This window comes from Grampus griseus (genome assembly GCF_964374135.1).
Source record: "Grampus griseus genome assembly, chromosome: 17".
NCBI classification, from domain to species: Eukaryota; Metazoa; Chordata; class Mammalia; order Artiodactyla; family Delphinidae; genus Grampus; species Grampus griseus.
Genome location: NC_139011.1, coordinates 47,336,293 through 47,363,198, shown reverse-complemented (window position 1 = coordinate 47,363,198; position 26,906 = coordinate 47,336,293). Strand labels below are relative to the sequence as shown.

The following is a 26,906-nucleotide window of genomic DNA, read 5'->3' as shown; positions in this document are numbered from 1 at the left end:
TATTAAAACTATATTGTCCAAGATGATCAAAACTAAGGAAGTGGCAAAGAAATTCAAAAATTTAAACTTTCAAAGGGTGCTTTTTTTGTGAATGTGTAGTACTTGTTCTTCTGAAGGAATTAATCTTTTAAAAAATTTAATTAACTTATTTTTTATTGAAGTATACTTGGTTTACAGCGTTGTGGTAATTACTGCTGTACAGCAAAGTGACTCTGTTATACATATGTATATACATTCTTTTTCATATTCTTTTCCATTATGGTTTATCACAGGATATTGAATATAGTTCCCTGTGCTATATAGTAGAACCTTGTTGTTTAGTCAATCTATCTACACCAGTTTGCATCTGCTAATCCCAAACTCCCAGTTCATCCGTCTCCCACCTGCTTCCCCCTTGGCAGCCACCAGTCTATTCTCTATGTCTCTGAGTCTGTTTCTGTTTCATAGACAGGTTCATTTGTGTCATATTTTAGATTCCACATATAAGTGGTATCATGGTATTTGTCTTTCTCTTTCTGACTTACTTTGCTTAGTACGATAATCTCTAGTTGCATCCATGTTGCTGCTGCAAATGGCATTATTTCATTCTTTTTTTTATGGCTGAGTAGTATTTCATTGTATATATGTACCACATCGTCTTTATCCATTCATCTGTTGATGGACATTTAGGTTGTTTCCATGTCTTGGCTATTGTGAATATTGCTGCTGTGAAGATCAGGGTGAACGTGTCTTTTTGAATTATAGTTTGGTCTGGATATACACCCAGGAGTGGGATTGCTGGATCATATGGTAGGTCTATTTTTAGTTTTCTGAGGAACCTCCATACTGTTTTCCACGGTGGCTGCACCAACTTACATTCCCACCAACAGTGTTGTAGGAGGGTTCCCTTTTCTCCACACCCTCTCCAGCATATGTTATTTGTAGACTTTTTAATGATGGCCATTCTGACTGGTGTGAGGTGGTACCTCATGGTAGTTTTGATTTGCATTTCTTTAATAATTGGCAGTGTTGAGCATCTTTTCATGTGCCTATTGGCCATCTGTATTTCTTCTTTGGAGAAATGTTTCTTTAAGTCTTCTGCCTATTTTTTTGATTGGGTTGTTTGCTTTTATTGTCATCAAGTTGTATGAGCCGTTTGTATATTTTGGAAATTAAGCCCTTGCTGGTCGCATCATTTGCAAATATTTTCTCCCATTCTGTAGGTTGTCTTTTCATTTTGTTTATGGTTTCCTTTGCTGTGCAAAAGCTTGTAAGTTTGATTCGGTCCCCTATGTTTATTTTCATTTTTATTTCTATTGCCTTGGGAGACTGACCTAAGAAAACATTGGTATGATTTATGTCAGAGAATATTTTACCTATGTTCTCTTCTAGAAGTTTTATGGTGTCATGTCTTATGTTTAAGTCTTTAAGACATTTTGAGTTTATTTTCGTGTATGGTGAAAGGATGTGTTCTAACTTCACTGGTTTATATAAGGCTGTCCAACTTTACCAACACCACTTGCGGAAGAGACTGTCTTTTTCCCATTATATATTCTTGCCTCCTTTGTCAAAGATTAATTGTCAAAGATTAACTGAGGTGTGTGGATTTATTTCTGGGCTCTGTATTCTGTTCCATTGATCCATATGTCTGTTTTTGTGCCAATACCACGGTGTTTTGATTACTGTGACTTTGGAGTACTGTCTGAGTCTGGGGTGGCTATGCCTCCAACGTTGTTCTTTTTCTTCAGGATTGCTTTGGCAATTCTGGGTCTTTTATGGTTCTGTATGAATCTTAGGATTATTTGTTCTAATTGTGTGAAAAATGTCATGGGTAATTTGATAGGGATCGCATTAAATCTGTAGATTGCTTTGGGTAGTATGAGCATTTTAACAATATTAATTCCTCCAACCCAAGAACATGAGATGTCTTTCCATTTCTTTGAATCATCTTCACTTTCCTTTATTAATGTCTTACAGTTCTCAGCATATAAGTCTTTTGCCTTCTTGGTGAGGTTTATTCCTAAGTATTTTATTTTTGGGGTTGTGATTTTAAAAGGCATTGTTTTTTACATTCCCTTTCCGATATTTCATTGTTGGTATAAAGAAATGCAACCAATTTCTGTATGTTAATCTTGTATTCTGCTACCTTGCTGAATTCGTTTATCAGTTGTAGTAGTTTTCATGTAGAGTCTCTAGGGTTTTCTCTATATAGTATCATATCATCTGCATCTAATGACAATTTTACCTCTTCCTGAAGGAATTAATCTTGAAGTTCTACTAAGACTGTTGGGATACCTGTTTTAATGAGCCACTACTTCCTGCCTGAGATTGCACTATGCACCAGAGATTCTAGAATTAGCATACTAAAACTAATAATGCAAACAACAGCAACAAATCTTCACAAACCTTCCTTGCAAGGAAGTAAAGTCCACTGGAAAAACAGACAAGTGAAACACACATTCAAAATGGCAGTGATTCTCAAACATTTAGGTGCTGAAAAATCATGACAAGCATGATAACCAGGGCAATTACTAGACCCCTTCTGCAGCTGGTCAGGTGTAAGGTCCTGTAACTCTATTTTTGGTGAATGCCTCCAGGAGAGTCTGAGACAGATGTTCTCAGTTGTCGTCAACCTTTAGTGTGCATCAGATTTGCCTGAGAATATTGTTAAAACACAGATTGCTGGGCTCCAGTGCCAGAGTTCTAACCAGTTCCCAGGTGTGGCTGATATTGCTGGCCCAGGGACCACATTTTGAGAACCACCTTTCAAAACTCTGCAGTATGCGACTGTGTGTGTTGTGAATGAGACGGGCCGAGAGAACCAAAGGAGGGCAAAGGGACTCTGCCCTAAATTAGCCAAAGGTAACAATAGCAGCTAGAATTGATTGACCCAAGAAAAAATTATAAGAACTTTACCTGCATTTGCTCATTTAATCCTTTCAGTAAGGTACATAGGTGCTACTTAGTGTTCCTCTTTTACAGGGGTGTCCAGAGAAGGTAACTACTTTGCCCACGTCCTAAGCTGGTAAGTAACAGATTAAGAATTCAAGTCTAGGAAGTCTGATTCCAGAGCCCACACCTCTACCCTTTCTGCATGTAGAGAGGAGTAAAGGGTTGTCAGTGAAGCCTTCCTGGGGGCCCTGGCCTCTGAGTGTAGATAGAAGGATAAGTGGACATAAAGATCATTATTTGTGTGTGGTGGGGGTAGGGGAGGAAGTATGAGGGCTTCCAGAAGAGCCCGCCCTCCCCATACATCTGCTATAAGCAAGTCTGATGATCAGGAGTCCGGAACATGAGTATGACTATGGGATACTGAGAAGGGTTCTAGAACCCTGAGGTTAGAGTTCTGGATCAGTTAGTAGGTAACAAAGTGAATGAGTGATTTACCTTACTTTTCACGGGTAGCAGGAAGTTTGGAGATAGTCCCTCTAGCGTTAGTCCAGCTGCTGAAGGGCATCACCAGGGGACTGGGTTGCTTCGCTCTTCCAGCTTCCACATCTCTAGCACGTCCACATAGCTTCAAAGTGACCCCAGGATCTCCAATAGTGTTCCAACAATTTGGGCAGGAAGAAAGAAAAGGAAAAAAAAAAAAGAAATTAAGTAAGAAAAAAAAGGCAGTGTCTAACTCAGAGAGCAAATTTTTTACCACAGATGGTCAGCCGACTTGCACTTAGATCTCATCAGCTCGGATTTTAAACTGGCCACCTTAGCCTTAAGGATAATGGGGTCTCCTAAACCAGGGCTCTGATAGTAAGGAATAAGGAGAGAGTGGTACTGATTAGCAGTGCCTGCTGTCCCAAACAAATATTATCCCCAAACTATTTTTTTTATCCTATATTTTACTTTAAAGAATGGAGGGGAAACATTATGTATCTGTAAATAGCCTTTTAGAAAGGGTACAATTATATAGTTATACAACCCCCTGGAGGGCTCCTTTCTTCTAAAATCTCTTTAAAAACTGTTCAAGGTTAAGGACATTTTTAACTTAATTTAGTAACTTGCAGTCGATTATCTTGGAATGACATCCTCTCTCTGCAGATGTTCTGTAAAGAAAATTCTAGAAGTGGACAGAGAAGTGTTATGGTACATGTATTTGCAATATGCACGTCTTTGAAATGAAATCCATTTAGGGACCAAAAGGCATTTCATGTCTTTGCTATACATTTTCACATATTTACCTTTCCAGAATTCCTTTGAGCAAATCTGTTAGATATAACCCATCCGTTTCTCCCATCTGAATTCTTTATTACTAAACATTCTTCAGTATGCTCTCACTCCCCTCTGTCAAAGGCGTTTCTCTGGGTCCTCACCCTTCTCATCTCATACGCGAATGCGTATCTTAAACTGAAGCAACAGTCTGCTATGACTTCTCCATAACTTGAAGAACCCGTCTTTGTGGGAAAAAAAGTAGACTTACTAACTTAAAAGGTAAAATGCGCACAATGTTTCTGAGAATTAAAAACTAAGATAAAAACATAAGCAAGGGAAAAAACTTACAGTGGATCCTTTTCAAAGACTTTATTTTACAGAGAAGGCAACTGAGGTTTAAAGAAAAAATGCGTTAGTTAAACACTAAATAATAAACCTTAAACCTCAGTGGAGCAACACATGGACAGTTCATTTCTCACTCACTCAGGAGTGTAGTATGGACTTTGGTGGTCTGAGGGTCAGTTTTCTGCTCAGTTATTCAGGGACCCACCACCTTCATCAAGTGGCTCTACGTTTGTCCTAAAAAGGAAAGGAGAGAGGAAGCTGCAAGCTACAATTATCAACTCGTTATCCTTCAGACATAAACTCTTCAGGTCACCTCTGGTCACATTCTTTGGGATAGAACCATACCCAGATGCAAGTGGAGATGGAGAATGTTGTTCCCATCTTGGTCCTAGTGATGCCTCTACAGGCTGGAGGAGCTAATTAAAGTGTAGTCAACAGCTCGTTGTTTCTGCCACAATGAGTGATTAGCCTAAGACTGTGGATTAATTATGTGTGTGTGTCACATATACATATACCCACAAACATATATGTGTCTGTATATATACATTTTTTAGCATGAGTTGACACATGGGGCTTCTGCCGTATCAAGAGAGTACAAACTGCCTCTTGTTGCTTTTTCTTAATTGAAGTTGACTACTACTATCTATTTCCCTTCATTTTGCTACCTCCCCCCCGCCTTTCAGTATTATATGAAAATTCTGAAAGAAATAATTTCAAAGTTTCCAGTGCTTTTAAAGGTAATAGAATACTCAGACCTTAACAATTTTCCTGTGTGAAACTTTTGCCAGACTAAAATAGTTAACTTATGAAAAGTAAATTTAGATTGATACAAAAGAGAAAATAAGCTGATTTTTTTTTTTTTACACAAATACGCTGAGCCAGGGTGGAAAATAAATGGAAAACTGGAGGAATTTAGATCCTTTTGTTGTAAATTTAAATATTTTTAATTGTAAAAATAATACAGGCTCATTGCACAAACTCCAAAATTGAAAGGATTTAAAGAAAAAAGGAAAAATAACTCAAAATCCCATTTCTGATAAGTCATCTCTGTAACATTTTTGAGGGTATCTTTTGAAACTTTTTTGTGACGGGGTGCATATAAACACAATGCAAGTATAAAATACCTTTAATTATTATATCAAACTACAAAACAGTTCTATAACATTTTTATTTAGTAATATAAGTATGATTACTCATCACCTAATAAAAATCTGCAGCATCATTTTTAATGGTTGAACAGCATTCTATTATTTATTTAACCAGTCCCTACTATTCAACATTTAGATTATTCCTGTTTTGCTCTGCTAAGCAATGAGACAAGCATCCTTGTTCATATGTCTTTGAGCATTTGTTTATTTCCTTAGAATGGACTTCTAGAACTTGAATGGCTGGTTGTCAGTTCTGGTACATACTGACATATTGTCTTCCAGAAAGGTTACCGTGCTTTTTATTTCTACCAAGAATTTAACATCCAATGTGGTTTCTTACACACACTCATCAGTACCAGTATTATCAATATCAATACCAGTATTATCAAGTTTTTTAAAACTTTGTCATTCTAGTCAGTAAAATATGACACCTGAATTATTTTATTTGTATTTCTTTGCTTAATAATAGCAAGGTTGAACATATTTTCATATCTTTATTGGCTGTTAATACTTTTTACTTTGTGACTTTATGACATCCATTTTTCATCGATGTATAACAACCTTTTATATATCAATGTGTTTATTTTGTTGTTTGTTATAAATGCAATTTTTTTCTCTTCATTTATTAATTTTTATTTTGTGTGTGTTGAACTTCATTAATACTGTCAAGTCTATTCAAAAACCCTTTAATGAACACAACAAATGTGGAAAATCAGTCATTCTCCTGCATTTTGTAATCCATTTATTTCCTTTGGGGCAGTATGGAAATGTAAGTTCTTATTTCATCTTATGGTTGGAAAGAATCTATTCCCTCGGAAAGGGATTATAGTCTCCATGATGCAGTAATGGGAGATTTTATAGGGTAGGCAGGGTCTACAGAAGAAAAAACCCTAAATCACACTCCATTGGTGGTTGCCTTATTTATAAAAATGGCATTTGAGGCTGTGTGACTGCCATCAGGTAAGCAAAATTAATTTTTAGCATGAAATACTCCTATCAGCAAGAACAGCCTGGGATAGGCTAGCAGTAAGAAGTGAGGGGTTATGGGATTGGGGCATAGCCTCTGTTTCCTCCAATACAGCTGGAAATTTAAGCTCTGGGGCTCCTGCTTGATCCAATCAGCCCAGCTAGTATATGTTGCCAGGTAGGGTGAATAGACTCAGAAGTACAAGAGCTCATCCTTGGTCCCCTCCGGAAATGAGCAGAGAATACTGTGTCAAGCAGAGGTGATCAGTCCATGGTCTGGAGACTTGGATCTCCCCACAGAGTCCTTAAAGTCAGGGTGAGACAAAATGCCAATACAGATTATATTGATGACAGTATCAATGAGGTGACATTGAGTCCTTTGACCCAACGTGTGTCTGCAGTGTGCCATCCATTAGTAAATGGGCAAAGCCATTTGACAGATCTATCTGATACAATGAATGAATCTGACACTCATAGTTTGAAAAACTGAAACTGTATCCATTTGTCAAGAACAGTGGCTACTTGTTCTGCTTTATTCCCCCTGGTAGAACTAGGTAACATTGCAGGCAGTAAGACGTTCCGGCATTTCACCCTGGAGTAGCCCCAAAACTGAAGAAGCTGTCTTATCAGTAGTTAGCTCCTTGTCGCCAAGAATATTAAAGTAGATTTGTATGATTAGCAAATTAAAGAGACTGTAGTGCCTACCACTACTGTATTCACTAAGGCACCCAAGTTATTCTAAAGAAATCCTAATAATACATTAGGACCGTTTTGAATATTTTTATTTGATTAGCCATAATCTTCTAGTTATAACATCCATCACCATTTTGACCACTGAAACTTGGCCTTCTTTTCTTACAGCCTAGCCCTGTGGTCTTGGGCTAATCACTAACCTGCTTAGATACAATTTTCTTCTCTATGAAATAGAAACAATATTATATGCTTTGAAGGACTGCAGGAAGATGAGCTGTAATGTTTATCAAGTGCCTAGTAAGTAGCCTGGCCCATAATAAATACTTGGCTAATTGTAGATGTTAGTTTCATTTTTAGTTTTATTTCCAAACATTGCTCTTTACTTTTGGAACTCTAAAATTTGTTTTGAGAGTGGAGGACTTGTTGTTTGGATTCCTCCAACACCCTCTGTATATTCTGTACTTCTATCCCTACATCATTTATATTAATGGAATAAATGATCTTTGGTCTGGTGATTCCAAGGTGACGAGGAGCTAAGTGGAGGTTCAGTATACACCTGGAAGTATGGATTTTCATGCCCAGTGCAAATGTGGGAAAGGCATTATTCCCACATTATAAAGGGGGTAAAGACCTCCAACTTGAGGAGACTCTGGGTTGAGAGATGAGAGATCCTACAGGGTACCACAGGGGCTTTTATGTTCTGTAGCAAGACTTTGCACCTTATACCCTTGTAGTTAGAAGTTAAGCATACCACATAACTAATATCTAGTAAGCATTAGAGTTAGAATAAATACCATTTATTTAACGTTTCCTTTGTGTTAAGCATTTTACAGTTACAACATATGGATGGATACTATATTGTAATGGTTAAGAGTGTAGTTTTTTGAGCTAGATAATCCTGGATTGGAATCTCATGTTTATTACCTCTTTTTTTCCTGTTTTATTGAGGTATAATTGACAAAATTGTAAGATAGTCAAAGAGTATATCATGATGATTTGATATACATATGCGTTGCAAAAAGATCCTTCCCATCACGTTAATTAATACATCTAACAGCTCATGACACCTTTTTCCTTTTTTTCTTTTTTTGGTGAGAACACTTAAGTTCTATTCTCTCAGAAAATATTAGTTATACAATACAGTATTATTGACTGTAGTAACTATGTTATACAGTAGATCCTCAGACCTTATTCATCCTGCAGCTGAAAGTTTGTACCCTTTTACCAGTCTTCCCCTCTTTTCCCCACCCACACCCCAGCCCCTGGCAACTAGTTTTCTACTCTCTGTTTCTATGAGTGTGGCTTTTTTTCTTTTTAGATTCCATATATAAATGATATCATTCGTATTTATCTTGTCTGGCTTATTTCATCAGCATAATGCACTCCTGTTTCATCTATATTGTCACAAATGAAAGGATCTCCTTCATTTTTTTAAGGCTGAATAATATTCCATTACCTCTTAAATGAGTGACTTTTGGTACATTGTTTATACTTTCTAAGCCTCAGGGTTTCTTTTCTTCTGTAAAAATAAAAAATATATATATACTAACAGGTTATTTTCTGATATGTGGAATGTTTGTTGAATCAACAAATATTTAGCTGAGATCATAAATGTGACACTTAGCACTGTATTAACATTTATTAATACTCTCCCTGTTAATTTCTACAGTAAATTGTATAATAAGTAACAATAATAATAGTACTACTAGTAGTTTTAGAAAATGCATAGGATGTGCCAGGCATCATATACTGTACTACCCTCCTTCATTTGTACCACAAGTTACATGTGGATATCATCTTCCACGTTGTTTCCTTTAGAGAAAATTGAAGCTCAGCAAGATTGAGTAGCTTGCTCCAGATGTGAACTCAGGTCTGAATCACTCCACATATAGGTTCTTAATTACTCCATGTCTTTAATTCCACATCTGCATTTGTTTGTTGTTGTTGTTTTTAACTTTTCAAGCATCTGATCTGAAATTCCTTTCTCTTTGGGGAATTTTCCACTTTGTGGGTCTTGGTGAGAAACAGAGCCTTCCTCTCATTATACAAGCTGAACATGTCAGGTACACTGTTTACTCACATGCTCAGTCTCCCTTACAGATGGAAAACAGTCGGGCGACCTCGGGTTGGCCAACTGCACCCCTCTCTTGGATTTTGAATTACAAATAAATGATGTAAAGAAGCAAGGCCAGCAGTGCTGGGTCAACCTCCTGTTTCCTGTTGCTGCTTGGTAGCAAGGCCAGCTAGGACTTATAACATCACTTTGGCCTGATCCTATAATTGCAATAGCATAGCCTTGGCTTTCGGTTGTTTCGTCTGCTTCTAGTTACTGAGGCCTAACCATAAACTTCCAAAAGTTTCCTTTTCTGCTCAAATTAGCCGTATCTGGTTCCTGATGATTACAAATAAGACCTTTCCTGATATACAATGGTGACCTATTTATCCAGGCAGATGTAACATCGTCCTGGCAGGGACAGAGGGCAGGCAAGTTCCTTGAACAGCTGAACAAGAAGAAAAAGACCTAAGAAGGAAGAATTGAAGCCAGTTCTGCTTGTGTTATAATTCTACCCGCAGCTGCCTCTGTTTCACAGAGCACATGCTAAGGACTATGTCCCTTCCCCTGTAACAGACGAGCAAAGTAGACCCAGGCCTTCCAACCCAGAGACCAGCTGAGCTGTACTGTGGGCAATCTAGGATGTGAAAGACTTCACTCAATGTCTTTGTCACTTGACACATTGTTCCTCTCTTTGGGAAGTAACTTCTTTGTGTGACAAGAATGTGCTAAACCAACAGTTAAGTGGACAGAGGTGAAAGATGCCAAAATTAGCTACAGAAAAAAAGGCGTAAAGACTTGTATTTTCTGTTATTTGAAGGTGTTAAGACCCCACATAGAATATGAGTCCTTTAAAGGAGAGTTGTGAATGGCCCAGGAAATGTTGAATTTCCATGTGGCAATATGTTCGTGATCGGTCATGATGATGATTGATGATGGTAGCATCAGTAGCATTTATCAGTGTTTCCTGGGTGAGAGGCACTTTATCCTAATGACCTTTTATCCCCAGAACGACCCTGTGAAGTAGGAAATACTGTTTCAGCATCTTCAGGGTTTTTTTTTTTTGTTTTTTTATAATCAGAAATTTACCCTAGATCACAGTTGGGTGGTAGAACGACCAGAACTGGACACTAGCCTTTCCTGAATTCCCAGGGTGTGATCTTAGCTGTTGTATTGCCTGATGCAGAGCCATGTAAATGTTGCCAAAGCAATGAAACGTGTACCTATTTCTAAGAGATTCTAACTCAGAAGCTCTGGGGTTAAGTGCAGAGCAGTTGAGTGTGATTGTCTTTACAGACAGTAGATAACTTAAGAGAAGTTGTTTAAAAGTATATTTGCATATTGCACTACACTGTCATATCTGTGATTGGTTAGCTATTGAGTAACTAACACAAATCCCAATCCCATCTCTAATCTCATTCATCTCTTGTATGATATTTGACCTGAGGCAGTTTTTTTTTTGTTCTTTCCCACAAACACACATCGAACATCCAAAACATGCTTACCATTTGTGAGCACATTCTCTTAGTTATTTAGGAGTTGAGTAAGAGTGAGGGAGAAAGGCTTCCCTGGTGGCGCAGTGGTTGAGTGTTCTGCCTGCCGATGCAGGGGACGCGGGTTCGTGCCCCGGTCCGGGAAGATCCCACATGCCGCGGAGCGGCTGGGCCCGTGAGCCATGGCCGCTGAGCCTGCGCGTCCGGAGCCTGTGCTCCGCAACGGAAGAGACCGCAACAGTGAGAGGCCCGCGTACCAAAAAAAAACAAAAAACAAAACAACAACAAAAAAAAAACTGAGAGAGAAAAAGACACATAAATATGAAATATGGTCATCATTTTTTTAATATCCTTTATGTTGTTAATCCCTCTTAGCATTTACTGCCATTCACTCATTTGTATTATTTGGGGTATAGCAGTTTATTCACACAGCATTTTTACATATGGCTTATAATTTGTATCCTATTTTAATAACACTAATAATTATAGACTATTGACAAACTCATCAGACCCTACATATTCATTTCAAAATCATGAAAATAAGGTGGAAAATGAGGTGTAAAGTGGAAAATCTGTGTGTACGTTTTCATTGGTGGAATGAGGAGCTACCTGAATATATCACTCCTTTAGCTTTTCCTTCAAATGGTGCACTTTTTCCTCCATGCATAGGAGTCACTTCCATTAGGTAAACAGTAGTCTTGAGGGCAAACCTCAGAAGTAGAAATGGGAGAACTTTTCAGTTATGGTAAAATCAAACATATTTTTCTTCAGTAGTGAAGAAAAAAATTCTTCATGAGAAGTTCAACCACCGTGAGTTCCATGGTGAAAAACTTTCCACTTATAGATGCAACTTCCCCCAGAATTCTGAGAAATGTCGGTAGTAGAGAGGGGTGTTGCATACACCTGTTTCATTTCCCTCTGACTTTTCCTTCTCCTTTCTCTATTGACATTAAAATCTATAGTGAAAGCACATAGTAAGCAGTCTAGGACAATTGATATGACATTTGATCTAAATCTCCAAAGTCTATTTTAGATGGGGATGCTATGAGATTCACAGGAGGGGGAAAAATCTAGAATTATTCTTATGTGATCAAATGTACTAAAATAACAAAAGCAAATCTTATTTCTAGCTAATAAAATAGCATTCCTTATATGATGTCATATTATGGCAGAAAAGAAATATATGCGTCTATTTTCTTCTATATTAAAACTGCTAAGGAGTGGGGACCAATGAACTAAATCAATTGTTCTGGGTTCAAGTTGTAGTTTTTAGTAGCCATCCTTCTTAGCAAGTTTTCAGAAGCAAATGTAGTTTGTTTACTATCACCACTAAATGTGCCATTGTGTAGATTTGTGGAAAAAAGTATTATCAAATATATATACTTTAAAATGATTTGTGTAAATTTATCTATTCATATTATTATTCTTCCCAAGTAAATCAAAATATACTATATACTATGTTTTTCTTCCATAGCTTAAAAGGGGAATGTATGTTGAAACTTATTCAAATATTTATTAGGTGTCTACTAAGTGCCAGGCACTCTACTAGGCAGTAGAGATGTTGTAGTAGAGGTGGAAAATGTCCTTGACCTCCAGAACTGATACTCTTGTAAGAGAAATACTGGGTCAAACTAAGTCAACAGTTTCTTTGCTACAGAGCTTTTTACGAGTCTTGTGAATTATGAGTCTCTGATAAGGAGATGTAGTGGACAACAGATCCCAAATTTATTTGAAATCTTTTCCTTCATGGACTGTCTCATAGGATTTATGATCCACTGAACACACCTTGAGAGACACTAGTATTCTGCAGTGGTTAGTTAATTGTTTTCTATTAAACAACTATATACTGAATCCATGATATTATTATCTGGATTTTTTGGAGGATACAATGATGTACATGGCCACTGTGATGATAAGGGGGTCCAGTTTAGTTAAGAAGAGAAACCACAGGAGCTGTAACTTAATGTAACAAAGAAATACACACACATATACATATATTTATATGTAAATTACTATTTATATAGTACACAATGTCTTGTGAAGAAGATAAGAGTTGTTTGTAACTTGGGATCTCACAGGAGGTTTCACAGAGAAGGTAGACCCTGAGCTGGGCAGAATTTCAGTAAGTTAATTTGGTTCTGACCGTACGATAAAATCAGGTATTTGCACTGGTCAATCTGACCTTGATGGAACAGCATTCCATTTGCAGGGAATGGTGTGATCAAACATGCAGTGGTGGAGATTGCCAGATTGTAATATTCCAGTACCTGGAAAGTGTTGGAACATCTGCTTTCTCCACGGTCTAGAAAAGTGAATCTCAAGTGAAATGCAAGTATAATGGAGGCCAGTGCTCTTTGCTTTGTACACTGCTTTGATTCTACAACATGCAACAATGTAGTGATCTGTTTCAGATTGTCATTATTCGAGAGGGTTCTTAGTAACAGGAGTGGAAAAGGAAGACCTCTCTTCCTGTGTTTCTGCCCTATGCTCTTAAGCCAGAAAAGGTACCAACATCACTGACCTGACCTTGTCTCAGGTATCTATCAGGATCTACTAGAATCATTCTAGTGAAAGGTAACTAGATGTCCAAAGGACTTAAAAGATACACTATAACCTTTGTATACTTTATCTACATGGTGAAACAAAAATGTCACCTGAGTGGTCCCCTTCCCTAGAAATACCAGTATGTTTTTCCAGTGCATGGCAGAACTTTGCAGGTAAAACTGGGATAAAGGTGAAGAACAGTCTTAAAATTCTAGTCCTTGAACAGCACCTAACACACAACAGGTTTTCAATAATCTTAGCAACATTATTCACAAATAATGACCATCAGCGTAACTGCTCTTTTGTGCCAAAATACATTACCATATTACTTTTTTTCCTTCAGCTTTACAACTTGGGTTCTATTATTGTTTCCGTTTTACAGATTAGGAAAGTGAGGCTCAGAGATGCTAAGTCACTTGGGCAAGGTCACAGAACTTGTAGGAGATAAACCTGCACCCTTACTGTTGGATCCTACAAACCAGACCGTAATTTAAGTCCTTCAAAATATACCTCAGAACATTTGAGTAAATTAATGAATAAATCCTCCTAGTCAGACTGACCAGATCATTATATTAGGTTCAGCTATAAGTGGAGGAAAGTCATAATCATAGTTGGACAGTTAATACAGTAATTTACTTGCTTTGAATTTTCTAAATGATATTTAGCTGGTAGTTTCATGATGATAACCATCGAATAAAAACAGGCATATTTTGGTGTTTGGAATAAGATCTCATATTGAGTAAAATACATATTGATTCCTAGACCTATATGATGTGAGTAACAGATGACATTGAGATGTCATCTAGAAGTACTCCTGTGCAGTTCATCATGTCAACCCAGCTAATAATTTTAGAATGTTCAGAGTGAATAATATATGCAGCCATAAAGCATATTTATAAGCAATGCAAATAATGTTTTTCCTATGCTAAACCCAGAGTTAAGTTATAACACACATTGTAAGATTAATGGGCCATTTTTTCTTCATCACTTTGCTAAATTATTTAGTCTGGAAACCATTCAGAAGGTTGCGAATTGGAGCTGAGCAGTAGTAGTGAGACTGTGCCTCTGATGATGAAACTATTTCCACCCCGACCCCTACTGCTCCCTTCTTGGGAAAGAAGGCAACATTTCTCCTAGAAAAAGTCACAGGTTTATAAGCTGGCTTGTATAATACGTTTGGAGGAAGAGTGTGTCTTTTAAGCAGAGCCTATCTCAGCATATAAAATAATTTTTACCTACCATTTAATGAAATTAACACTCACTTTGAGGCTAGGTCTTTTGCCATTTGACTCCTGGATCACGTCTATGGATATATTTTTTTCTTGAGACGAAGTGTGAACCCAATATAGTATCCATCATTCAGTCTATCTAGCTGATGTACATCCTCTGAAGTACAAGCTCCGTGAGGCCAGGCACTTTATCTGCTCTATCAGTGTAGCCCTGATGCCTAGTGTCTAGCTTTTGGAGATTCTTAATAAACATTTGTACTGAATAAGGTATGTACATGGTGAGCAAAAGTTGGCTTCCCATTTTACAGTCAAGAGTATCCCACTCATGTTCTGTGAACACTGGATAGCAGAATCTTACTATGTTATTTTTCTGTTCCCTTTGCAAGTTTCCTGAAAGGGCATTCCTGTCCTTAGAATGTCCATCTCCTCCCATCTTCCTGGAGAATAACTCTTCTTTCTTAAATACTTAGTCCCATTATTGACTCTTTAAGATTGAATTTATTACCTCCTTACAAACAGAAAAATGCAGTGCTGTTTTTTTTTTTTTTTGGGACATTTATCACCAGAAAATTATTCTAACACCTGAAATTCTGGACCTAAAATGCCTGGACTAGTGGTTCTCAAAGTCTGGTATCCAGACCAGCACATCAGCTGCATGTAGGAATTTTTAGAAATGAAAGTCTTGGGCCCTGCTCCAGACCTACAGACTCAGACACTCTGGGGGTGGGGCCCACTACCTGTTTCAGCAAGCTCTCTTGGTGATGCTGATGCATACTCAAGTTTGAGAGCCACTGCTTAGACCTAGAACTTAAGGTTTAGGCTTTGGACAGATCTGAGTCCTAAACACTACTGAGACACTGGAGTGACCATGAGCAAGTTACTTCTGGGAACCTCTTAGCATCTGTGTGCCTTGCTTAGCTAATAGTGATTTTAATTAATTAGAATAATGCACACAGTGTACTCGAGAGTAACCAAAGCATACTTTATGTTCCATAAATTCTAGCTGTTTACCATTATCATCAATCAGAGCTTACTGACACATCCTGAAGACATTCTTCTAGTAAGTGTAATAATATGGTTTGTAAAATTAACAGCTTAGAAGAGCATATTACAAAGTTCATCAGACAGGGTCTCAGCAGGAAATCAGGGGTACATCAATAAGGATAAATTGAGCCCAATGTAGAGAATCAAGAGATAGTGTAGTGCCCTGGGTTCAGTAAAAGCGTGGCTACTTTATAGGAGATGAAAGAGAAAGGAAGCCTTGCTGGAGAGAGAGTCCTCCCCAAAGATGCTGTGACGCCCCCCAGAGAAGCACTATATGTTAGTTGGGGGATGCAGCCAACTCCCAGCAATTTGGCAAGAATTAATACCCTAACTTCACTCCCCTCCTTCGTTCCCTACAATCTTCTATTGGTACTCTTCATTGGTGAGCCAAACGGAAGCCAGAGCAAGGACACTTACTAAGATAGGCCATGCAAGCCATCCATATAGAGTTGGGTGGAGAAAGGATGTGGAAGGGCAAATAGGACATATTTCCCACAGGTGGTGAGCGAGCTGTAAAATCACTCGCCCTTCTAACATCATTGCTATTGCAGGAGCACGGAGGAGCAAGTGGTTAGTTCTGACTTGGCAGATCCAGGAGACTGCAGGACAGAACTGGTATCTGAGTTGGGCTTTAAAGGTAGATTTGAATTTTAATGGAGAGTATGGAGTAAGAAATGGTGAAGAACCAAGGGAAAGGGAGATTCATTGCAAATGGAGAAAAGAAAAGTGGCATAAAGACAAGAAAAGTCAAGACTTACGGAAGAGATAGCAAATACTCTGCGTGTGACTGGAGCAGAGAATGGGTAGACGAAGGCTGGAAGTTAAGATGAAGTCATCCTTGAATAACATTAAAGTTTCCTCCTTTAACCTCAATTTCCACCTTCTACTCCCTTCACTAACATTGGAAAATTAAAAGTGAATTTGACTGGGTTGGTGACAATGGCAGTATGAAGCAAAGAGAGGAGAATAAGAGTAAAAAAATTAGTAGTACCTTGGTGAAGCTGGGTAAATGATGGGTGGTGGTGTCACGTCAAAGCATGGGCAAGTGATTGTGACAAATACAGGCTTATTTCTTGACTATATGACTTCAGTTAAGGTACTTAAGCCCTCTAGGCTGCAGTCTCCCAACCTGTAAAATGGGGATAAAACCTCGCTTCCTCCAAGGTTTCTGTGAGGATCTAGTGAGAAATGGAAGTAAGAGTTGAGTCCAGTAATCAGTTTTTAATACATATAAACTAATGTGAGGATAAGGGTAAGAATACTTGCTATCATTTATTGAATACTTATTATGTGTCCAATATTGTGCTAGTCTATTTACATATCTTTTCTCACTTAGCTTTCTTTTCTCTTATCTGCCTTTCTATAGGCAAGCGATAACTGATGGCTCAGTTATGAGGAAACGCAGTTGTGAGGAAAATGTCAGAGGGAAAATGTACCAGAAAGTTAATTCCTAATGGATCTGTCAGCCTTAAACAGAGCATGTCTGTGCTAAAATGTGTAAAATATCTGTGCTAAAACTACTCAATTGGACAAGTTTTGATAAAGTATTAACTTAATGAATAGGCATAAACAGCTTGGAGCTTTTTGGAGGGTATGTGGTAATATTAGTATTGGTGTGATGACTTTTGAAAGTTCTATGGCGTATAGAGGTCAAAAAGAAGACCCGGAAAGGGGGAAAACTCTCTCTGAAAGTTATTGGGGAAGTCTGGCTAGTAAGACTCCAAAAGGGAGAATCAGTAAGAGGCCAGGTTATTCATAGGCCTTCTAAGAATGTGTCCATGAGAAATATTTACAATGATTGGATGCCGGAATAAAGGAGAACACTGGCTCCACAAATGGTAACTTATTTTACACAAACAGGCTAATGATAAAAATAATGAAAATCTGATGGATTTTTGAGAGTTTCATTGACCAAACTGAGACAAAAGTGCATAACAGCTAGATGCTCATAGTTTTAATCAGTTCCCTTTGGAGTCAAGCAAAGATAGCACCTGAAATGGTAAGGGACGTTTATGCAAGGTCACAAAGATTTTTGGTGGTGCATTTGGGATATAAACCCATTTCCGTAAGAATTCTTTCAGAAGTCAAATGTTTTCTTGTCAAAAATAGCATGAACTTACTTCCAGGAAAAGTTCCTAAGAAAAAATAATTTGAGTAATGAAGAACACTGATGTAAGAGTTAATTTAAGAACCCAGAAATAAAGGTAAAGAGTAAAGCAATTATGGGTTAAGAGTCTGCATAGGCAGAAGGGGCGGAGTGGCTGCTGCTCAATGGCGGAAAAGCCGCCGGTGTTCTGACCAATTCGTCCCCCTAGCAGTTGCGGGGGAGTTTCCTGCCGGCGCGGCTGGAGTCTCTCTTTCTCAGGGTTCGGTGGCTCGAAGATGCTCCAGAGAGACGAGGCTGCGGCGGAGGAGGTGGCGGCGGCCGAATCGGCAACGGCGCTAGGGTGGAGAGAAGGCGGCGGCGGCGTGCGGGGCCCAACGGTGTGAACAGCCCCGGAGGCTGCGGAGGCGGTGGCCAAGACCCCGAGGGGGAAGCGGCGGCTGAGCCAGGGTCGCGCCTCCGTTGGAAGCCTGGGCTGAGTGCAGCAGAGGGGTTCTGCGGCGGGCGCGAGCGGACGCCCTAGACCTCGCCTCCCTCCCTCGCCCCAGGTAAGGCCGCTGGGCGCCCCGCCGCAGGGGGAACGGCTCGCGAAGCCCCGGACCGTTTTCGGGGTGCCACCGAGCTGCGGCCGGGACCTCTCCCCGCTTAATCCTCGCCTCTTTCCCTCGGCCGCGGAGCCCAGAGGAGCGGAACGCCGGGCCTGGCTCCTGGCTAGGCCCCTTCCCCAGCCGCCGCCTCCGCGCTCGGCCGAGGCTGGGAGAGGCTCGGGGCAGGAAATTTTAGTTTGCTCCAAAGCCTGGAAGTAAACTGCTTGTCCTTGTTCTCTGCGAGCATCGCTTTCACCTGAAAGCACTGGGGCTACTCCAGGCCGTAACTCGTCCCTTCCTGGTGCATGCCTGTTTGAAAACACTACCTTTCCCATTTGTTTCCTCATTAGCTTCTGCCTTCCTCTGCGCTCCATTTCACTTCCTCGTTAAATCTTCTTTCTCGCTCTTCTGTCTACGCCTCTCACCACCTCCTTCCTCCTTAGCGACTTTATTTAAATCGTTTCTCTTTTTCTTCTCAGGAGACTCCGGTCTTCTCTTCCCTGTCTTCCCCAGCAGTCCTTTTCGGATGTCATTCTTTTTACTAGTGAAGTTCTTAAATGAAACTGCTACCGTCAGTATCCCAAATCTACCAGAGGCCCATTAAGAATAGACTCACCAGCTTTAAGTGGCAGATCAGTTTCTGATTTCACCGAGCCTAGCATCCTTTTTAAAAAATTGTATTATTAAATGTAGAGTGTGGAAATAGCCCTGAAGTTATTTTTAAAATGAAGGGCTCAATGAGTGTTGGAAATAGTTATTTCATTTTTCAAGTTGCATGACCTCTAATGTCAGATTGAGCAGATCTAGAACATTTTTGCCCATCCTGTTTGGCAGAATGCTTATGCGTTTTGATAGCGGCTCACATTCATCACTATTCAAGTTGGCTTAAAAACAGTTTGAACACTTTAGAAAAAAGACATTATGAGAACAACTAGGAAGCTGTTTTGATGAAGTCACTGTTAAATACCTTTTAAAATAGGCTCCACATGTGTAATGTATCAAAATAAAGTTGGCGGGAGTCTTGTAAAAAGGATTATTTAGGAATTTGAGTAGTCTTAAGAGTTATGTAGCTATTTTGGGAAAAACATTCTTTTTCTGTTAACAAACGTTTACAACTCCTGTGATGTGAGAATTACCGAGGTTTACTGTGGGATTAACACAGGAACTCATTTTATTTGAGCTACTACATGGATGTAGAAGTGGTAAATTGTTCAGGTTAGCGTAAATCAGTATGTAGAAGAAAAAAAAAAAAAAGTCTGCATAAATTCCCCTGGAAGGGGGATATGGTCAGAGATGGCAATTTGAAAACAGTGAGTCACCAAAAGTAAAAGTAAATTACAAGCTGTTTTGGGGGTCTTCAAGAGAGATTTTATAGATTGAACAACAACAGCAGCAAGGATAAAATATAACGCTGTCATGTAGACTGCAGCCTGAAAAGAAAGCATTGCAGAAAAGCCACATCATCCTGAATTTATATTTCCGTGCATTTGAACAGATTGGAGAGCAGTAAAGTTGTTTTAAGAGCGAGTGATTTAAGTCAGCCAGCTTGTGAATAATACGAGATATTTTTGCATTTACATTAACTTATGTCCATAAATAACAAACTTTAACAATGAACAAAATCCATAATCCTGATAATGCTAAGGAAACTGGAAAGATACCTTTACCTTGAAAAGACAGGATAAAGAAGACAGCATAGAAATTTAGGGAGATGGCAGTTTTGGAAAAATCATATTAACATTTATTAGCTGCTACAGCTTTGAAATGTGATGATTTAAAGAAAGAAGTAGACTGTTGATTTCTAAAAGGTAATGTGTTGGCTGAAAGAGAAGAGAATCTTGTTGAGACCTAAAGTGTTCTTTTAAGGTTATATTTCAATGTCATTTCAAAAAATAAACACATTTCCCATAACAAAACAGTGAGGTTAATGGAATAATGCAGGTGAAAGCTTTTTGGCCCGAAGGAGTTCCATCCTTTGGAACAAAGTTTTATTGTTGAACACACCATGACCCAGGCCTGTGAGTGCCAGCACAGTGGCTGTTTTTACAAGATCTGGTACAATATTCACAGTAGTTCTGGCCTTAGCACTAGGCAAGGATCATTCTTTTTGTATCTTCCTGATTGCTTCCTCTACAGAAATGGGATAATCCCTCCTCTTCTAAACTGGAAAGTAGTTTCTTCCCTCAATAAAACTAGTTTCTTCTCCAGGTTGAGCTTTTCCAACTCTTAGAGGTCTCAAATGAATGATATGAAACATACTGTATTTGCATCTATTTTTATTTAAGAGTTATCTAAGGAGATTTATCTAATTAAATAGGAATTTCCTAAGAGATGCCAAAATAAACAATCAACAAGTTTTCTTTAAAGATCATATATATTATATAACAAGATCCACCTAAGAGTTAAAATATAAGTAGGTATATAATTTAACTATTTGAAGATAATTTTTCTTCTTACCACTGAAGCAATAAGCAGGTAGTAGTACAATTTGGGGAAAACAATATTTCTGGCTTTTGTTTATTTTAATTTGTGATATTCATGAGATCTTTTGTGAAGCCTTTGGGTATATAGTAAAATTCATGGGTTTTTAACTTTGTATTGACTCGTATTTTTGTAGATTTTAAATTTTTCTTCTGGCTTTAATTTATACTATCTCCTTTTACTTTTTCATTTAGAAATAATGTATTTTTCTCAGGATTGCAATCTCAGTGCAGTCCTCTACTTTTCTATTTGTTGGACGTTCTCTTAGACGTCTACATTTTTGTCTAGTTAGTACATTTCTAGTTTTTTATACAATTGATAACTCTTTAATCTTATGAATTCTTTATATTTTCTCTTTGGAGACAAGACTTATAGGGATTTCCTTGGGCTTAAACTAGAAAGAAAAATGAATTTGCATATGAAATGTTGAAGGCTTTGTTACAAAGTGGGTTAACATTATATGTATGTTTGAAATAAACTACTTCAACCAGAGCACCTAGCTGTTAACCTCCAGATTAATATCTATCATAAAATATGTGCATGCTTCCAACACATGGCATTGCCTCCTATTACTGCATGTCCAGGAGAAATGGTTTTGTCTTGTAGCAAAAGGCATTAGCTCTTTGCACATTTTTTTTTTTTTTAATGACAGCTATCCAAAAATCAAGCTGAACCCTTGTATATGAGGACAGAAAAGGACAATTTTTAGACAGGTCTAATATCCAGTTTCCAGTTGTACCTTTCAGTCACTTAGAGAGAAGGCTTAGACCCCTGAAGCCCAAAGTCACAGGTTTTTTAGGATTATGGTGGTATATACCTCCAGTTTATAGGAAGAAAATGCGTTGTAGAAAATCCAAGTTAAATTAGGACTAAAATCCAAGTTAAATCTAGAACTAAAGTTTTACTGCCCCCAATACTTGTAAACTCTAGGTTACTGCTCTGTTGTCCATTTCATCAGTTGCAGAATATTCAAGTTAGTCTTTCAGTGCTAACAAGAACATAAAAATGCATTATGTCTAAAAGCAGAACATGATTGCCAAGCCAGATCTGCGCATTACCTGAGAGTTTGGGGGGCCACCCAAGCGGCATCTACTTGTTTGCTACTGACCTTCAGATAGACTTGCTCAAGAATTGTTACAATGTAATAACATACACACTTATGTACTCTTGAGTTTATTGAAAACACACAGCAAATGTGCACACACACACACATACACACCAGCACACCAGCACGCACCTACTCTAGAGCCTAGAATTTTAAGAGTCAGAACTGTTTATTTGCTTCTGGATTAAGATGGACCCTGTATTTCCTCAGCATGCTAATTAGAAACTCTATAAACAATTCAAAACCAGCTTCTTAAAATTCTGTTTTACAAAAATTGATGTTAAATATTGTCCTCAGAGAGTTCTACTCTGACTTTTCAAATTGTTTTTTTCTCCCTTCATGGGATAAACAGGGTTTCTTTTTGTTTGTTTTTTTATCTCTCATGTAAAAAGTTCTATCTTAAAAGCTGATTTATTATTTCTTCCTTAGCATGGATGACATGGGAACAAAGATGATATTTCATCAGTCTTGTTTTTATTTAAGTTGAAAGGTTATATATTTCTACTATCTACTACAATAATGCTAAATATTTTTATAGTGCTTGTAAATCTTATGACATTTTTTTAGTTTGTATTTAAGGCATTTACTCAAAAGGGACCATATGCCTCAGTTCATGTCACTCTATCATCAGTGTGTATGGTCACTCTATTTTCTAATACTTTTAAGATTGGTTTTGGCCCCGACGTTCCTCTGCCAGATTTATTTCCTTTATTTTCCCCTATATAGCACCATTTGGGCCATTTAATAAATAATTTCCCAACTCACCTTTCATAGTTATTTTAAACATGTGTATCTATTTGAAATACCGAATTGTTTTGTATTTCCTAATTTTTGCAAAAGTAGTATCGACTAAAAATCACATCCTATTCTTTTATTTTTTCTACACAAAATTATTGTTTTAAAATTTGTCTGTGTTGCTCCATAGAAATTATTGCTTCTGGCCACTGTCTAATATTCCACCATATGTTAATACCATGTTTTGCTTATCCATTACCCTGGTGATACATACTTAGGCTATTTTCAACACTTTATGTCCACCATAAAGCATTAATACACTCTTTCCACATGTCCCCTTGAGTAACAGTGCAGAGCAACAGTGCAGCCGTGGAATGGCTGAGGTAGAAGTCATATGCCTTATTTCACAGATTCCTCCCCAGAATAGCTGTACCATTTTCCCCTCACCAGCAATACTTGCAATTTCTCTCTTGCCATATCCTTTGTCACCACATGCTGTTAATCTGCACTTTTAAAAATTAATCAATTTATTTATTTTTGGCTGCATTGGGTCTTCGTTGCTACCCTCAGGCTCTCTCTAGTTGCAGCGAGCGGGGTCTACTCTTCGTTGCGGTGCGCAGGCTTCTCATTGCAGTGGCTTCTCTTGTTGCGGAGCACAGGCTCTAGGCACGCGGGCTCAGTAGCTGTGGCTCCCAGGCTCTAGAGCGCAGGCTCAGTAGTTGTGGTGCGCAGGCGTAGTTGCTCCACAGCATAATTTGCATTTTAACTTCTGGAAATTTGGCATGTGTGGATTCATATGAAGTAAGGTGTTTTAATTCTGCATTGCTCTGATTCTAGAAAAGTTAGGTCTTCATATACTTTCTTGCTATTCATGTTTTCCATTCTATGAATTGCCTATCATGACCTTCGCTCATTTTTCTATTGAGTATTGTGTGTCTTTAGAGATGTAGAAGTTTTTGTATTCAGATGTTGAGTTTTGTTGGGTTTTAGATAATGTATATGTCTTCTACCCATCAACTGTTTTTCAGTCTGACTTTGGTATCCTTTATTGTACATAAAATTCTAATTTTTTATTAAAGTATAATTGATTTACAATATTATGTTAATTTCAGGTGTACAACATGGTGATTCAATATTTTTATAGATTATGCTCCATTGAAAGTTATTATAAAATATTGGCTATATTCCCCATGCCCTACAATATATCCTTGTATCTCATTTATTTTATACATAGTTGTCTGCACTTCCTAATTCCCAGTCTGTATCTTGCCCCTCTCGCTTCCCTCTCCCCACTGGTAACCACTAAATTGTTTTCTATATCTGTGAATCTCTTTCTGTTTTGTTGTATTCATTCGTCTTATTTTTTAGATTCTACTTATAAGTGATATCATTACAGTATTTGTCTTTGACTTATTTCACTAAGCATAATACCCTCCAGGTCCATCTATGTTGTTGTAAATGGCACAATTTAATCATTTTTTATGGCTGAGCAGTGTTCCATTGTGTACATATGGCACGTATTCTTTGTTCATTCATCTGTTGATGGACACTTAGGTTGCTTCCATATCTTGGCTATTGTAAACAATGCTGTTATAAACACTGGATGTGGGTGCATGCATCTTTTCAAATCAGTGTTTCTGTTTTCTTCAGATATATACCCAGGAGTGGAATTACTGGATTATATGGTTATTCTGTTTTGTTTTTGTTTTTATTAACATCTTTATTGGAGTATAGTTGCTTTACAATGGTGTGTTAGTATCTGCTTTATAACAAAGTGAGTCAGCTATACATATACATATGTCCCCATATCTTCTTCCTCTTGTGTCTCCCTTCCACCCTCCCTATCCCACCCCTCTAGTGGCTACATCAGTTAACATTCCCACCAACAGTGTACCAGGGTTCCCTTTTCTCCACATCCTCGCCAAGGCTTGTTAGTTTTGTTCTTTTTTATGATAGCCATTCTGACATGTGTGAGGTGATCTCTCATTGTGGTTTTGATTTGCATTTCCCTGATGGCTAGTGATGTTGAGCATCTTTTCATGTGCCTGTTGGCCATCTGTATGTTTTCTTTGGAAAAATGTCTATTCAGCTTTTCTGCCTATTCTTTTAAATCAGATTTTTTATATTAATAAATTTATAATTTTAATATAGTTAAATTCATCACTTTTGCGTCATACAATGTATGCTTCTTTATTTTTCAAAGATCTATTTCATCTCTTACCGTGAAATCACAAATATATTACCTTGCAATTTCTTTTATTCTCTCTAGATTTTATTTTTCACATTTAAATATTAAAACTATTGTATTTTAGTTTTGTACATTAGGTGGAATTATATAACATAATGGTTAATAGAATGATTTCTGTGGGGTTTAAGTTCCAGCTCCACCATGTACTTCTTAGGCTAGTCATTTTATCTCTCATACTTCAGTTTTTCCACCTGTAAAATGAGGATAATAGTTTATGCCTTGTGGAATTTTTTGTGAAGATTAGGTGAGCTATATAGGACTGGGTACAACATAAGTGATACCACTAGGTTAAGATCCAGTCTCATCTCTCTTTTTAAAATGAGACTGTTTCCCCAAAAGCTGTAATTCAACTTCCTCCATTGGACTATGATTCCATCTCTTTCATGTGCCAACTTTCTATCTGTATATAGCTCTATTTCTAGGCCACCTGTTTGATTTGTTTTCTTGTTTGCTGTTTCTTCCAAGGGCATCACACAGTTCTTATCTATCATGACTTCCCAATATATCTTAATGTGTAGGGCACATTCTCCATTTTGAGCTTATTTTTCAAAACTACCTTAGCTGTATGGAGAACTTTATTCTTCCAGATACATTTTATTTTACTTTATTTTATTTTAATTTTTTTATAGGAGATAGAGCAATCTGCTCTTTTTTTTTCTTTTTTTCTTTTTTTTGGCTGCATTGGGTCTTCATTGCTGCGTGTGAGCTTTGTCTAGTTGCAGCGAGGGGTGGGGCAGGAGGCTACTCTTTGTTGTGGTGCACAGGCTTGTCATTGCAGTGTCTTCCCTTGTTGCAGAGCACAGGCTGCAGGCTCGTGGGCTTCAGTAGTTGTGGCTCGTGGGCTCTAGAGTGCAGGCTCAGCAGTTGTGGTGCACCAGCTTAGTTGCTCGTGGCATGTGGGATCTTCCTGGACCAGGGATTGAACCCATGTTCCCTCCATTGGCAGGCGGATTCTCAACCACTGCGCCACCAGGGAAGTCCCCCCGATACATTTTAGAATCACTTTTTTATGCTGTCCCTCAAAAAAAAAAAAAAAAGAGCTTGGCCTTTTATTACAGTTGCATTTAATTTTATAGATTAATATAAGGACATTTATATTATTATAGTAAGTCATCTCATCCATACCTGTGATATAAATTTCTTTTACTCATGTGTCCTCTAATAAAGTTTTCATTATGAAGATTTTCTGCATAATTTATTAGGTGAAACCCCATACTCTCTATAGGTTTTGTTACTGTGGTAAATTCATCTTGTATTGTATCTAGATATTGATGCTATGGAGGAACACAATTGATTTTGGTGTATTAATTTTTTTCCAGCCCCTATGTTGAGCTCTTTTCTTAGATTTAATAGTTTATTGATTTTCCTGTGTTTCCAATGAAATACATAAACAAAACAATCTATAAATATGACATTTTTATCTATATTCTTCTAAACCTTCTCTCTTTCTATTTCTCTCAATACACAGCTCCAAAAAGGTCGGTTCCAATAGACCAGTAATGTTAGAAATCTTCATCTCAATTCTCTCCTTAAAGGAAATGCTAATTTTTTAAAAAAATTAGTAGTATAATAATTTTTGTTAGTGTATACATGTGCCATGTATTTTTGGTATATAGCCTTTATCAAGGAAAGATAGTTATTATTTGGATCTAGTTTTATAAAATTTACCCTACCCAATAGATTTTGAACCTCATGGGATGCTTTTTATCTCTTCTATTTAAAAAGAATGATGATATGATTTTCTCCTTTTATTTAACTAATACAGTGAATCACATGAATTGATTGGCTGATACTGAACCAACCCTGCATTCTCAAGGATAAACCCACTTGACCAAATTGTATTATAGTATAGATTAGCTTTTGCTGTATTACAGACCACCTCAAAACTGAGTGGCTTAGGGAGATCAGCTTGGTGCTTTGTGACCACCTAGAGGGGTGGGATAGGGAGGGTGGGAGGGAGGGAGACACAAGAGGGAAGAGATATGGGAACATATGTATATGTA

The 26,906-nt window shown here is 37.9% G+C and overlaps 1 protein-coding gene across 2 annotated transcripts in view; it reads left to right on the top strand.

Annotated features, from left to right (window-relative positions):
* Positions 1-26,906, top strand: part of LOC309835492 (uncharacterized protein) — a 125,773-nt gene that overhangs the window by 10,865 nt on the left and 88,002 nt on the right. For both annotated transcript variants that reach the window (XM_082674987.1, XM_082674986.1), the window contains exon 5: positions 17,962-18,295. In XM_082674987.1, coding sequence (XP_082531113.1) covers positions 17,962-18,270 — 309 coding nt within the window. In that variant the 3' untranslated portion in view covers positions 18,271-18,295. The remainder of the gene's footprint in view (positions 1-17,961; positions 18,296-26,906) is intronic.